Raw genomic sequence first — 14,261 nt, forward strand, 5'->3', positions numbered from 1 at the left:
TCTCAGAGCGACGTCACAGCTTCTATGGGTAATTTTACTTCTATGGGTACAACTTCTATGATCAATTTGAATCATAAACATTTACCTAATGCAAGAAATTAGCAATCAATAATTCAACGTTCTTTTGTAAGTTTTGTACCAACGGAACTATGGGTAACTACATTGAATACGTATTGGCAACTTAAGCTAAAAAATGCACTGCAACTGCAATCAGCTGTGAGAGAAGGTGCCAGAAAGCGCGATGGATTCAATTTAGTCATTTTTTATTTGAAATCGGTCTCAGTTCTTTGGACTAGGAGCGTAAATTACAGTGTATAATCTATTAAAAGGTTACGTTTCTGCATGAATTTTGATGTTGTTAGCATTGAAATACTGGAAAGTATCTCTGATGCAAGAAATACTGGCTAAATACATTTTAATTTAGAAATTAACATCAATCGAAATTACTGTTGTTCAGGCTTCAAGGCTATGTTGGTTCTTGCGAACCGATTGTTGCATCCTGTCGCTTATATTGAAAATAGAATTATTTAAGCAAGTATTTCTTGCATCAGAGATAATTCAAAGTTTGTTAATGTTAATAGCATTATAATCCATGCAGAAACGTACATTTTTTTACATAGACATTAAAAATTTAGGTTCTATGACTTGTATACTACGCGTATAGGATTTCAAATCGATGCATGCATTCAAATTCAAATAAGGCCCACCCACGGCCAGTGTAGCTGTCAGCTGCTCAGCTCACCTCTCTTCAGAAGTGTGAAAGCTTTTGCTGGTGAAGGTGTGTTTTATGATCGGTCCGTAAAGAAGCGTTGATCGGTTCAAAATGACATAAGACCAGGTTCTTTTGAATAACCTATAGAATTGCACCATGGATACAGTGCTCTACTGCTCTGCCACTGCCAGTGCCAGGTAACTAATGTCTAACTATAAGAGAAAGGAGGATCAAAAGTGGACAAATTGTATACCATAAAATGGGGTAACTTAGACCACTTTTTTTTATAAATGATGCCATTTTTTTATTAGCTAAATTAAACTTGAATTGAAACGTGCAAAATACAGGTCTATACTCTAGCTTCACTCATCATAGATTGCTGGCTCCTGGCCTCCTGCCTCTCATAGTCTTTGTGTAATTTCAAAAAAAGTGATGGTCTTTGTTACACCAGCTCTTGGGGTATCTTAGACTGGGTGGTAAAATCAATTATACTTTTTAGTAAAATAACTCCAAATAACTCCAGGTTTTGGTGCATTGTAGTAGAACAGTAGAACTCTTCTAGTTACATATGCAAATGATAAACTTGAGGAAAGTGTCATAGTTTGCAAATGGGGGAGCTCCGCCCCCGGATGGGGGAACTTGGACCACCTAATGTCAGCTGTGACAGGATAATATTGACCAGCTTGGAAGTTAAGTTAAAATTAGCATATATAAGACTCTACAGAGTCTGACCAGGGCGCAGAGGGTGGATGCAGCGTCGCCAATATATGGGTTTTTAAGCCCTAAGCATTGCCGGGTAATTTTTAATGAAAAGCCATTTACGCTGAGAAATGAAAAACTATTTACAAGCCACGAACTTATTTACAAGGTTGCATGCACACGTTACCCCAAATAACTAATTTTACCCTAAAAACAGTCTGATTGTACAGCAAGTGTCAACTGAACATGTGTTAATGAAGTCTGATCACTCTAATGTGACCGCAACTACGTAATCGTAAGCTTGATGTTTACATTTTTTTTGGCAGGAACTCATTGCCACTGATTTCCCCTTTCCGGAGTCCGGACAAGCTTCACTGCATCCTGATCCATCCAACATATCGGAAACCTTAATTTTTTTTAAATAGTTGGCCGAAGACTGACAAATATATTAAATGCAAGAATTTCAATCTAAATGTGTAGTAAAATCAATTATATTTTTGGTAAAATAACTCCAAATAACTCCAGGTTTTGGTGCATTGTAGTAGAACTCTTCTAGTTACATATGCAAATGACAAACTTGAGGAAAGTGTCATAGTTTGCAAATGGGGGAGCGCCGCCCCCAGATGGGGGAACTTAGACCACCTAATGTCAGCTGTGACGGGATAATATTGACCGGCTTGGAAATCAAGTTAAAATTAGCATATATAAGACTCTATAGAGTCTGAAACATAAAGAAAAAAACATTAATAGGTGTATCAAACATAAAATATGTTATATATGGTAATTTTAAATTAATTTCCAAGCCGGTCTATATTAGTACCCTGTACCCCGTCAGGGCTGACATTAGGTGGTCCAAGTTCCCCCATTGGGAGGCAGCACCCCCCATTTGCAAACTATGACACTTCCCTCAAATTTGTCATTTGCATATGTAACTAGAAGAGTTCTATTACAATGCACTAAAACCTGGAGTTATTTTACCGAAAAAATAAAAAAATTGGAGGGGGTTCTGCGACAGGCTTTAAATAATAGCTCTTTTTCGTGGGTCACATTTTTCATTTTTTAACCTGTTAGATATGCCTAATTTTTTTATCTTTCTATTGTGTTACGTAGCCTCAGTATTAGGCCTTTAATGCCCATTGACAAAATTATTCTATGTCAAATAGTTTTTAAGTTTTGGGGTTTTTTGATAGAAAAACTAAAAGTGGTCAAAGTTACCCTGAGAGTCAAAGTTACCCCCCTTTTATGGTAAATTTAATATCCCTCTAGAATTCCACACTGCCGGTGAGGTTAGGTGCAGCTATGAAAGTTATTTTTTTCACATTTAAGACCATTAAAAATTTCAAATAATCCTAGTTGCATTATTGCAAATTACCACACTAATATATTTAATTTCTATAACATATCACATGTTTAAACTAGGGTGGGCTATTGTGGCATTCTGAAAGCCATGTAAATGACCATGTACCTATGTAATTGAGGAGCATGGTGGCCAAAAATAGGAGCGTGCTTGCTCGCGCACTCCAATATGAGCGTAGGGACCTCTCCTGCTCCTCCAATAGCCTTCATCTTCATGGAGTGACCCGACATCACCCAAATGAATGACAATAGCTGAAGCCATCATGGACTGGACTCCAGCTATCAGAACTACTGGATTTTTTGTACTTTGAGATTGCCTTGAATTATTTTCCCATGTCCAAATTTTCATGTTGTATCATACACTCCAAGTTTGAACGCTTTCAAGAACAGACTATATAAAAAGCTATACAGGACTGCAGGAGCATATGTGCAGTCTTGAAATGCCTAGCACCTTACGGACCAGGCAATAAGTACAGCAGCTATCTCAATCAATCGTCAGTTATGGAAAGATTTGGTTCCAAAGGTTCCCTTGTGAATCAAATCATAAAAAGTACATGAATCGGCAACTGGCCATTGGCCTCCTTCTTCAGTTCCAACACCTCCATTCTATTCTATTCTATATTTACGTGTATCATGTACTTGCTTCCACCAAAATTTCAGTATTCATTGCTTCCAATGTCATCTGTAGAATTTTTCTACCCTGAAAATTTAAATCAATGAATTCTATAGTCATCAACTGCCCTAGTTTAAACAAGCTAAATCTGCCTTCTAATACTAATATACACATGTGTGGATGAAATTTTTTTTTTCTATTCCAGATATTGTTTTAATTGTGTATAGTTTTGGTAAGATTCCAATTTTAAATATTGCTTGGCAAGTAGGTACTCACAGAAATGGCTTTTTGTGGTGAAACTGTTTTACCCGGAGAAAGCACCATCATTGCTGGTAGCAATTGCTCCACAGCAACTTGTTCGTTGGGTGAGTTTGTTCTCAAATCTTGACTATGCTTATTCTGTAATGTCTTGTTATAAATTTGAATAAAAATAAATTAGTATTTAATGTTTTCTTGGTTACTCATGTGCAGCAAGTCAATAAAGATTAGAATGTTTTTATTTATTCTGAGTTCTATTGACGCATGATTGATTTATACCTAGTAGTTCATGATGACTGTTCAAATAATTCTGTTAAACAAATACATTTTTTTCATAAATTCATTTTCTATCTCTGGCAGGTTCTGATGTGCCCAGTCCTCCAAAATTGGCTTGGGGAGGAGCAGGAATGGTTCCCATACAAGCTTCTTCAAGCAAGGAAAACCCATCAAGCTGGGCTCCTACTGAGAAATCCAAGTCCAGAGCAACTTTCAGTTTCATCCAGTCAGAAGACTTGGCTGAGAAGCTTGAGTTGGAGGAAACAGAGAAATTAATGAGAAATCAAGCCATGTGAGTTGACAAGAATATCAGATAAGTTATGTTGGGCCCTTTTTTTGACAGAGAGAGTTTCTTGAAAGGTCTGCATGACTGTTGATTAATGTGCCATATTTTTTGATGTTTTCTTGCTAGTTTACTCCTACCTGTTTTGATTTTGCCTGTTCAAGATAGGTAGTCAATTGTTTAAATATTCTAGTTACTGTATGCAAGTTTTCTATGCATTTTAACCACTTTGTGTAATTTTGGATTGTAATGGTTCCAGTCATTACTACAAGTTGACATCAGGAGTTCAGCCTGAAGCAGGGATTTCATCCAGCGGTTGCACCAGCAACTCTTTGTCAACATCACCCAACACTTTGCTATCATCCCATGATACATCTGCATCAGTAATTGTTCCATCAGCTTGTGCAGTGGATGGTGATTCAACTGCAAATGACCACATGCTAGCACAAATGTTACAGTATGAGTTTGACCTGGAGCATGACATGAACATAGAGCGCACTCAACGTCATGCAAACAAAAATTCTAAGCGTAAGTTGCCTCATATTAATTTTCATTCTAAAGCCCCTGCACCTTCTTACATTGCCATTACTATAATTGTCAAAATGGTTGATGCACAATTAATTTTATGAAGGTTTGGTTCAAATGTCTTTGATAATTACATTAATTTTAAACTTGTTATTCATCAAATTACTTAATAACTCTCACTTATGATGCATTTGTTTTGTAAATATATTGTAGAGCTTTGATTTGGGCCTGAAGTGCACTACTTATGGCCTTTCCTCCATTTGATGTTTTTTCTACTAGTCTGGTTCAGTTATAAGGTGCAAGTACCGTACTGAACATTCTAAACTAGTCAATTAATCCAAATTAATTTCATGTGACATGTGCAGTGAGCATCAGTTACAACAAGTATAAGCTCCTACCTTCATTTGCTTCTGAGAACATTGATAACTTCCGCAAAGAAGATGACCCCATTGATGAAATTGAAGTGAGAATCTTGACAAACACATAAGCCTTCTTTATTCTGTCTTAAGAGACTGAGGTATTGCAGTCTGGCCATGTTGAGTCCTATGGAGTTCACTATTTCTTCAAACTATAACTCCTCTCTTGAATAAGATAGAAGTCTGAAATTTGGAATGCTATCCCAGTTTTTTTTTATTTGACATACCTACATACTTTAAGATAAGTTTTGTTAACTTTGTAATTTAAGTGATATCAGGAAGGATAAAATTTTGCACACAATGTTCGTGAAACATGCTAATTTTCTACCATTTTCTCTTTGTATTATTTTTTCCAGTTGATGTCGTTTTTGTGTTTTACTCATGGTCTATTGTGACAAGTGAATTAATCCTAATCGAGACCCCCAAAAAGTTTTCATTTCCTCTACCTTAAATAGGAATGTCATATTCTCAGAATAACATTTCCATGACATACTTATCAACCATAGATATATGTATATGTAACTTATAGCTTTTATACACCATTTTCACTTTACATTCATGATGTTTGTTTTTTCGTCTATTCCTGCTATGTATTTGTAACCTATTTTACAGTATCAGGTTTGATTTTTAGCCTATTTTGCAATATCAGTATCTAGATGATAAAATATTATTTCAATGCTCATGTTAATTTATAATTTGTGTTGATAAGGTGGGTGAACTCGAGGAGCCTGTGATCCCGAGCTGTGGCTATGTAGAGCACTACGGCAAGCTCATCACGAAGCATGACAGTGTCATCAACTCTCGTAAGAATGCCAAGAAGATGCTCAGCCATCTCCCTCTTGACGTCAACACAGGCGATGCTGGGGGCTTTGCTATCAGCATGTCCAACAAGGTGGGTGCCTTGAGTCAAAAAAAGTTAACATCATTACTGAATGAGCCTTTTGCTAGGCATGAGATTCCTTCAAAACAAATGTAAAAAATTCAAGACAACTGTAAAAAAATTCAAGACAACTTGAAAAATTCAAGACAACTTGAAAAATTCAAGACAACTTAAAAAATTCAAGACAACTTAAAAAATCCAAGACAACTTAGAAAATTCAAGACAACTTGAAAAATTCCTGAAAACTTCAACTTTCATCACAAGTTGACGTTCTCTAAGGAAATGGGGTGGTTAATATAAATGGGAACAATTGGAATTCTTCGCGTATATTAGTTGATTTAAGAGTTTTCAGGTCCTTTCCATTAGGGTTCTGCAGTATATAGGTACCGTAAGAATTTTAATTATACTGTGAATGTATTCTAAAGTTTTTTATGTTCTCTCAGGTTTACAACCAACTCAGGGAAAGCCTTCATGCAGACACTCGTAGAAAGCAACGGGTGCATGACAAGGTTGGTCTCTCAATTAATAATTTATGTGTAAAGTAATTATATCAGAAGCTGCTGCATAATTATTGGCTTGGTGATGCCACTGAAATCTATTTTTTTTAGTTGGAGCACTCGCACTGTTCTCCATAATGACAATGGTCTGCATGGTTTCTCTAGTATTTTGGCATGACTAGTTACTAGGTATGGAAGCTGAAGCAAATGTTCAAACCGACTATGTGGAGGTGTTGAAACTTGAGTGGTTGAATTCTTTAGCGATTTTTAAAATTCATTTCAATTATCTCCAGGAATTGAATATCGTGTAGTGATATTTGTATGTTGTGGACAGGCCGAGAAGGGCACTGTGGGAGCGCACATGGACGAAGGGACGAGCGTAACGTTGCTCGCTCTGGTTAACTCCGAGCAGCTGGAGGAGCTCGGTGGCGTCATCAGTTCTGGCAAAGAAGCCATCGTCTACCATGCCATCGGCGGACGGTCTGTTACCAATCATCCTCTTCAACCTCTCTTTGAATACTTAGCTTATAATTTGGATCTGTGTTGGATGAGTTCTATTCACCACTCTATCGCCGTATGTCGCTCTCCCGGGAACTTTCAACTTAATTATACGTAAACTATTGAGTGTAGCAACCTGAGGACGTTTGTACGCAACAGAGAGCATTTTAAAGTTGTCGTACGTGGCGGCAACCATCAGTGCAAGTAATTTTGCGCTCACTAGAACGTATATCCCTTTTGGGACGTGGGCTTGTGACAATATTGCTCCGGTTACTCGTGTCAGGCGGAAATCAGACATTCCTTCATCAGCGTGTCATTCTGTGAAAGTACATTCATTCAATAAACTACATTACCACCTCGTTTCATGCATGAATTTTTACCGTACAAGTATATTTGTGTCTTTTAATTTCCGAAGAAAATTAATTTATAAGGTTTCAACTAGTTTTTCACGTCAATTGTGTAGTTTACCTTTTAGCGGGCACGTTGCTATCGAGGGTAACTTGAAATATTCTTAAGAGACTCACCTCGTCTCCGCTATATGCTTGAGGTTACTTTATTCTGCCTAAGCCACCACCAATTACATTCCCTCATGCTATGTACATAGTATCACACCTTGCCATTTTAAGGTTGAAATATAGGAATTAAATTTCTGGCCACGACACCAAAATTTAACACTCTTTCCGCACGTTTTCAAAGCACAGATGATGCACTGTCTCGACAATTAAACCCAGCAAAAACGTGGATATAGAACTATATTGAAGCTAGATATTTTTTTCTTTATAATTAGATATGAAAGTTCACACTTTACCATTTTTTTTAGGGTAATGACCATATTTTCGAAAACTTCAAGTTCGATTATTAAAATTCGATTACCTGTGATTAAAATTCGATTAAAACTATGGATAAATGTACCTTATTATTGCTCTTATTCTTCTAAATTTCAAATTTCCTATGCATGCAGAAGGGTTAACGCATCTCCATCATGAAGCTATGGGCAAACAAAGAGTGAAGTATATTTATTATATTTTATACTGTTATTGCTTAATTTTAATGCTCATTTTTATTTCGTGGCAGAACATCAAGCTGTGGGTGGAGAAGGAATACCGCAACTTGTGTCGCGCCTCCACAGCAGGAGTGCCGTGCCCCGTGCCTATCGTGGTGCGCCACAACCTCCTCGTCATGAGCCTCATTGGTGACCCTGACCTGCCCGCTCCTCAGCTGCGCAATGTTCAGCTCTCAGCAGCCAACTGGCAACTTGCCTACGAGCAAACTATCCAGGTCATATCTCGCTGCTATAAACATTTATAAGGATTGCAAACTATCCAGGTCACATCTCGCTGCAATAAACATAAGGATTGCAAACTTTCCAGGTCATATCTCGTGCAATAAACAAAAGGATTTTGTAATTAATATTTACATCCTACGGCAACTTACTGCCGATGAAGGTGCAAGTCTATCTTCTACATTTATATCAAAAATTATTTTCTTTCTCTTTGCGATTATACATCTTGATCTCGATGATTATTTCCGATATCGAGAATTTATATTGTGAAAAAATTGTCGTTATTTGTAATGCCTTCTAAATTACATGCAGTGTGTGAATGATCACTAATATTCTGTATTAGTGAAAATATTAATGCCGTTAGACTTAATTAATGCCGTTAGACTTAATTAATGCCGTTAGACTCAATTAATGCCGTTAGACTTGAATCAAACCACTTGTTCGCTATTCTCAATGTGTTGTGGGGAAGTGATGTTAGTGTTGCCGCCTTAACGTAAATTCTAATACTACACAGATAGTGGAGGTGCTGGTGAACAAGTGTCGCCTGGTGCACGCCGACCTGAGCGAGTACAATTTGCTGTACTACCAAGGCACGGTCTACGTCATCGACTTCGCGCAGGCTGTGGACCTCGCACACCCCCGAGCTCTGAGTTACCTTTACAGGGACCTCTGCAACGTCGCTAAGTCAGTCACAGGCGAAGATCTTCTCAAATTACATTTGACGCAAGACCAGAAAATAGAATTATGACCTGTGGTTTAGTTCGCTTGAGTAATTGGATGAGAGATTACTTATTAGATTACTCTATACTTGAGTAATTAGATGAGTGTCAAGCTGCATGAGATTAGTGCAGCTTATACAGAATTAGGATTTTCTTTATAAATAATAGTTCAAGCGCCTCATGCATTCAAAGGAGGGCTATGAGATAGATTGAAGTTTAAAATAATTCAATATTTGAGATCAATCAGGTAAATTTCTAGGGCAAAATGTCTTCTTTACTCTGTTAATTCGTTTCAGACAAGACTGTCGTGAACCAAAAACTGCAACGAGTAAAAAAAATGTACCTATTCATTTGCTCAAAAATCAAAGATAAATAAAAAACCTATCCGTTCATTTGAATATGCCGATAATTATTCAAAATACATAAAGGTATAATTATTTTTTCCTTGATAATACTAATAATGAGCATCTAATCACTGAACAAGAACCTGCCACAGACGAATACTATAAATTTATTAATCTTTTGTGTGTGGTTGCTTAGCTTCTTCCGACGCCGCGGCGTGGCAGGCGTGCAGACTGGCCTCGAGCTGCTCGAGTCCATCACCAAACTGGACATCCGCCGCAGCGCCTTCATGACCAACACTGAACAAGTCTGTCCAAACGAATAATGTAACACTAGTTACATTATTTTCTACATTATTATTGAGCGTGATACTCATGATACGACCAACACTGAACAAGTCTGTCCTGCTGACTATTTACATTATTTTTAACACGTTTTTCTTAACTTGGCTTTGCGTTTGTTTGTTTGTTTTTTTGTGGATTTGTTTGTTGTTAACGTTGACAACAAAAATTAGCCCACTTCTGATTGCTCTAGAGATCTGAAATTTGGCATGCAGGCTATTTTTGCCTAACAATTTTAGATACAATCATAAAAACTAGCAATTAGAGACCTAAATTAGCTTAATTGAGTAAAGTTTATATATATAGTATATATATGGTAGTATGACGTGCGGGCGCTGACGTTATAGACAAGCAGGCGTTGACGCTGCGTATCATCGATACGTACGTCAAGTCAAGTAAATTGGCTCGCAACAACGTTTTCCATGTGTAGCAACGGACTAAAAAGGAGAAAATAAAATACTTAAAAAAGCAGGCGTGCAGACTGGCCTCGAGCTGCTCGAGTCCATCACCAAACTGGACATCCGCCGCAGCGCCTTCATGACCAACACTGAACAAGTCTGTCCTGCTCACTAGTTACATTCTTTTCTACATTATTATTGAGCATGATACTCACGACTAAAATAGCGATCTTGAGCTCAAAAAACGTATTTAAGCTTTAGAATTCTTGAATTTTGAGTGTGAAATATATATATTTTTTGTAATTTGGTGCTATAGAAATTTATAGTACGTTTAATAATTAATCCAACTGTACATATCGTTCATTCATTACTATTCTGTCGCAGCTAGACGAAAAATTGTGCAACTTTGAATAGGACCGAGATCAATGATCCAGGAATGATTGTGCAAAATTTGTGTAGGATAAATTAGAAACTGATTTCGTCTTTCGCTCGATATTTTACAAATTTGCACGCCCACGTGTCATGTACAGCGCACGTGTGATGCACATCGTGTCCTATAAGTGTGATGTGCATCGTGACATTCAAGTGTAATGCACATAATGCCCTATAAATGTCCACGCCCACTAATAGCTTGTATCGCTGCAGGTCTCAGCTCGGGAGCACGAGCTGGACATGTGGCGCGGCAGCGACTGCTATGACGACGCCGTCTACGAGTTCCTCTGGAGCGCCTCGCAGCAGCGGCTCAACCCCAAGGTTTGCTAATTTCTGTTGTGCGACGTAATATTTTTTATCGTATTTATGTAGATTTAATTGATGGTTGTGCCAATCGCCAAAAATCGTTCGTAACTTAATATTTTTATCGTATTTACGTGGCTTCAATTGACAGTTATGCCGATCGCACCTAATAGTTCGTAACGTAATATTTTTAGCGTCTTACGTAGATTTTATTGAAGGTTATGCCAATCGCACCAGATTGTTCGTAACGTAATATTTTTTTATCATATTTACGTACATTTTATTGATGGTTATGCCAATCGCACCTGATTGTTCGTGATGTCATATTTTTAACATATTTACATAGCTTCAATTGATAGTTATGCCGATCGCACCTAATTGTTCGTAACGTAATGTTTCTAAGATTTTCGCGTGGTTTTTATTTTGTGATAATGCCAAGCGTACCTGAATTTCTGCTAAGTTTCTCAGGTGTCGTGCTCTTAACATGATTTTTAATGTGACTTTCCGCGATGTGCTCTAGCACTGGATTAACATTGCTTCAAATCTGCCCGCATTATTGCTCTGTTCATAAGTTACTTTAGACTTCATGAAAAATGACGCTTATACATCGTTTGGAAATGATTGCAAGAGCAAAGAATAGTGCAAACTTGTTCGTTATTGCATAATTGATTTTTTTATATTGATTGCATTAGCCCAAATATTTGTTATAAAATTTAAAGAGAAGAATCATGCCTTCGCCACGCTTCACTTTTATCTTACTTTGCTACAACTTCCTGTTTGTGTCATGACCCTGAAACTGCCACCGCCTATTTATGTGGGCTAACTCATTGGTAATGAATCTCTGTTCAGAAAAGCATTGATGTACAATGACCCGTGTTTTGATGCCATCTTAGTCTATATCAATTTAAGCATCGGGAATCAATTTCGCTTATAACAATAACGAACAAGCGTCTCCAGTTTAGAAATCGTAATTTGTTTTTCGCCTTCTGATGGAAAATTATCATTATCACAGTTCTGGGACTTACTGTCTTAAATTCGAAGAAATTTATGGTCTTCCTATTCCGCTTATTTGTTAATTTTATATCGGAATATAAAACAGTTGTACAAATTCATAATTTTCAGCGATTTCGAAGTTGCCTAGCTGTTCTGGATTCATTACAGAACCACGATGAACCAGGTTCAAGTCTTCCCGAAAATCTCCTGAACCTGAAACTCGAGCAGACTGGAACCGACCTTCAGGGGCCTTGGGTCACCCGCAAGACGGACGCTTCGGTCATCGGGATGAAGTCCCAGAAGAAAAAGAAGCGCAATCGCAAGAATTCCAGTTCAAAAGGCGCTGATAAATCTCCAGGAGCCGAGGAATCTAGTCCTCGATCTCTCGATGACGAAGACAGCAGCGGATTTTGTGTCATCGACAGCTCTGACTGCACTGAAGGAGCCTCGTCGAAATCATCTGCTCAGAAAAACGATGATCAGCTGCGTGGCCATCAGCGAGTTCGGTTTAACGTCAGCGACACTGACGCTGTTGACACTGAGGACTACAACGCAGACGCGGACACTGATGATTTTGATCCCGATACAGACACTGATGTTAACGTCACTGATCACGACGGAGATACTGAAGGATACTGTGGAGATGCTGACGATACTGATAACTACGCGAGCGATCTCAATGATTTTAAGATGGTTCATTCCGTCAATTCCAAGGCAAAAAATGTCTCCGACAAAGATGATTCTTCCGATCAGCAACAAGCTTCTCTCCCGTCCAAGTCCAGCCTTCTTGATAAACGAAATATAAAGAAGAAGAATAAAAAAGCCAAGGGAAAGTCCGGTAATAATTAAAGTCGTCATTTTTGCTGACAGTTGACGCTTTAATTTAAAGTTCGCTCTTCCCTAGGAATAGCTTTATTTCTCTTGCAGCGCGTCGGTTACGTGTGTGTAAAGAGGAATTGAGCGGCTGCTTTTGTTATCTCCTTTGTTTCTGTGCCGTTGCACCTTATTTGATGATGTAGTAACTAATTTATTTTTGACTCATCAGCCATGTTGTGGTTGTGGGAATAGGGGAATATTTTGCCACGTTTTTTGATGCAATTTTTGTTTTAAATCCAGCCGTTTCCGTCATTTGATGCCTGGTACTGCACGCACGACCTTCAAGACGCACTGTTACCAATGCATTCAAATACACAAGTTTTTCAGGCCGCATATTTTTTGGCCCCATTTAAAAAAATCTTCATTTTCACGCATTTATGAAATAGTTTCTATAGTCTCCTCGGGATAATAATGAATGATAATTCTACACGTAAGATTGGCACCACGAGAAAATGAGCTTGGCGTTTAAAAGTGGCATATAATTCAATTCTTGTGATGCAATATTTCAACTGTCAAATGAGTGACATTTTTCGCCGCGCATTGAAATACAACTTGGCTGCTTCTTTAATGCCATTCATGCCATGCTACCGCAACGTTCGGCCAGCACCCGCTTCAGTTTTGAATTACATTTATTTCTTCAATCTGTGAATTATGAGTTATGTTCATTGACGAAATAGAGCGTGCTGTTTATTTATATTAATATTCAGTTAATTTACTGATAAGTAACTAATACTCATCATTTCATTAAAATACTTTACCTCGAAACCTATGATCGATTACACCCGTGTTTACCGAATATCGATTTAAAAATTTTTTTTCTTTATCTCAAATACTCATCGTGCGTGTCGATTCATTTTTACTTCACTATATCTTTTATTTTTGGAAGACATTAACGATAATAATTGTATTGTTACGCCAATGTGAATTTTGACTCAGACACTGCGACTATTTTCCGTATTTCGGAAACTTTTCATAACGCATCTTTCTTCTGCAAAAATATATTAATTTCTTATCCGTGTTGCATTTCTTTTAATATAAGCTAATTACCTTTCGAAGATTTATTTGCTAGTATTTCCTCGCATGACCCGAATTACGTAAACAGAATCATTGGCTTATGTATTCTCTACTTGAGCAACATAAGTTAAGAAGCAATATGTGAAAACTGAACCAAGCAGTACTGAGAAAAGCGATGTAATTTTACCACCTATATTCAAAAGAATTAACAAATTATTTTAAATAGATTGATATTGAAAAATATTTTTCTGCATTTAAGAGTGCTGTAAGCGACTCGATATAATATAGGAACAAAGTTTTCCTCGAATTCCCTTACATTTGAAAAGAGAGCCCTCATCTTCTGCAGCCCCTCGGCACCCTGACCACGTCACCGCAGCTCCAGTCTCGTATTTCTCGCGGTTGCCTGCTTCTGTCTAGGAGTACGGCGCTCGTGCGTCGGCAGCTCACTCTTGCGGTCAATTAACGAAGCTTCTTGAGTACACGAGCTGTCCTCGGATGACGGAGAAGCTTCTTCTAATTAATGGTGTCTTCGTCTAACTCGAGCCACG

At 37.8% G+C, this 14,261-nt stretch overlaps 1 protein-coding gene across 1 annotated transcript; it reads left to right on the forward strand.

Annotated features, from left to right (window-relative positions):
- The first annotated feature begins 3,590 nt into the window (after positions 1 to 3,590).
- Positions 3,591 to 13,713, forward strand: LOC108680436. The gene is made up of 14 exons (XM_018169253.1): positions 3,591 to 3,745; positions 3,999 to 4,206; positions 4,457 to 4,725; positions 5,088 to 5,185; positions 5,848 to 6,030; positions 6,462 to 6,527; positions 6,850 to 6,995; positions 7,297 to 7,339; positions 8,088 to 8,291; positions 8,810 to 8,979; positions 9,555 to 9,580; positions 10,170 to 10,252; positions 10,741 to 10,848; positions 11,992 to 13,713. Exons 1-14 carry the CDS (start codon positions 3,661 to 3,663, stop codon positions 12,670 to 12,672), a joined length of 2,370 nt encoding a protein of 789 aa, XP_018024742.1. The 5' UTR covers positions 3,591 to 3,660; the 3' UTR covers positions 12,673 to 13,713.
- Positions 13,714 to 14,261: the final 548 nt, after the last annotated feature.

This window comes from Hyalella azteca, unplaced genomic scaffold (genome assembly GCF_000764305.2).
Source record: "Hyalella azteca isolate HAZT.00-mixed unplaced genomic scaffold, Hazt_2.0.2 contig11170, whole genome shotgun sequence".
NCBI classification, from domain to species: domain Eukaryota; kingdom Metazoa; phylum Arthropoda; class Malacostraca; order Amphipoda; family Hyalellidae; genus Hyalella; species Hyalella azteca.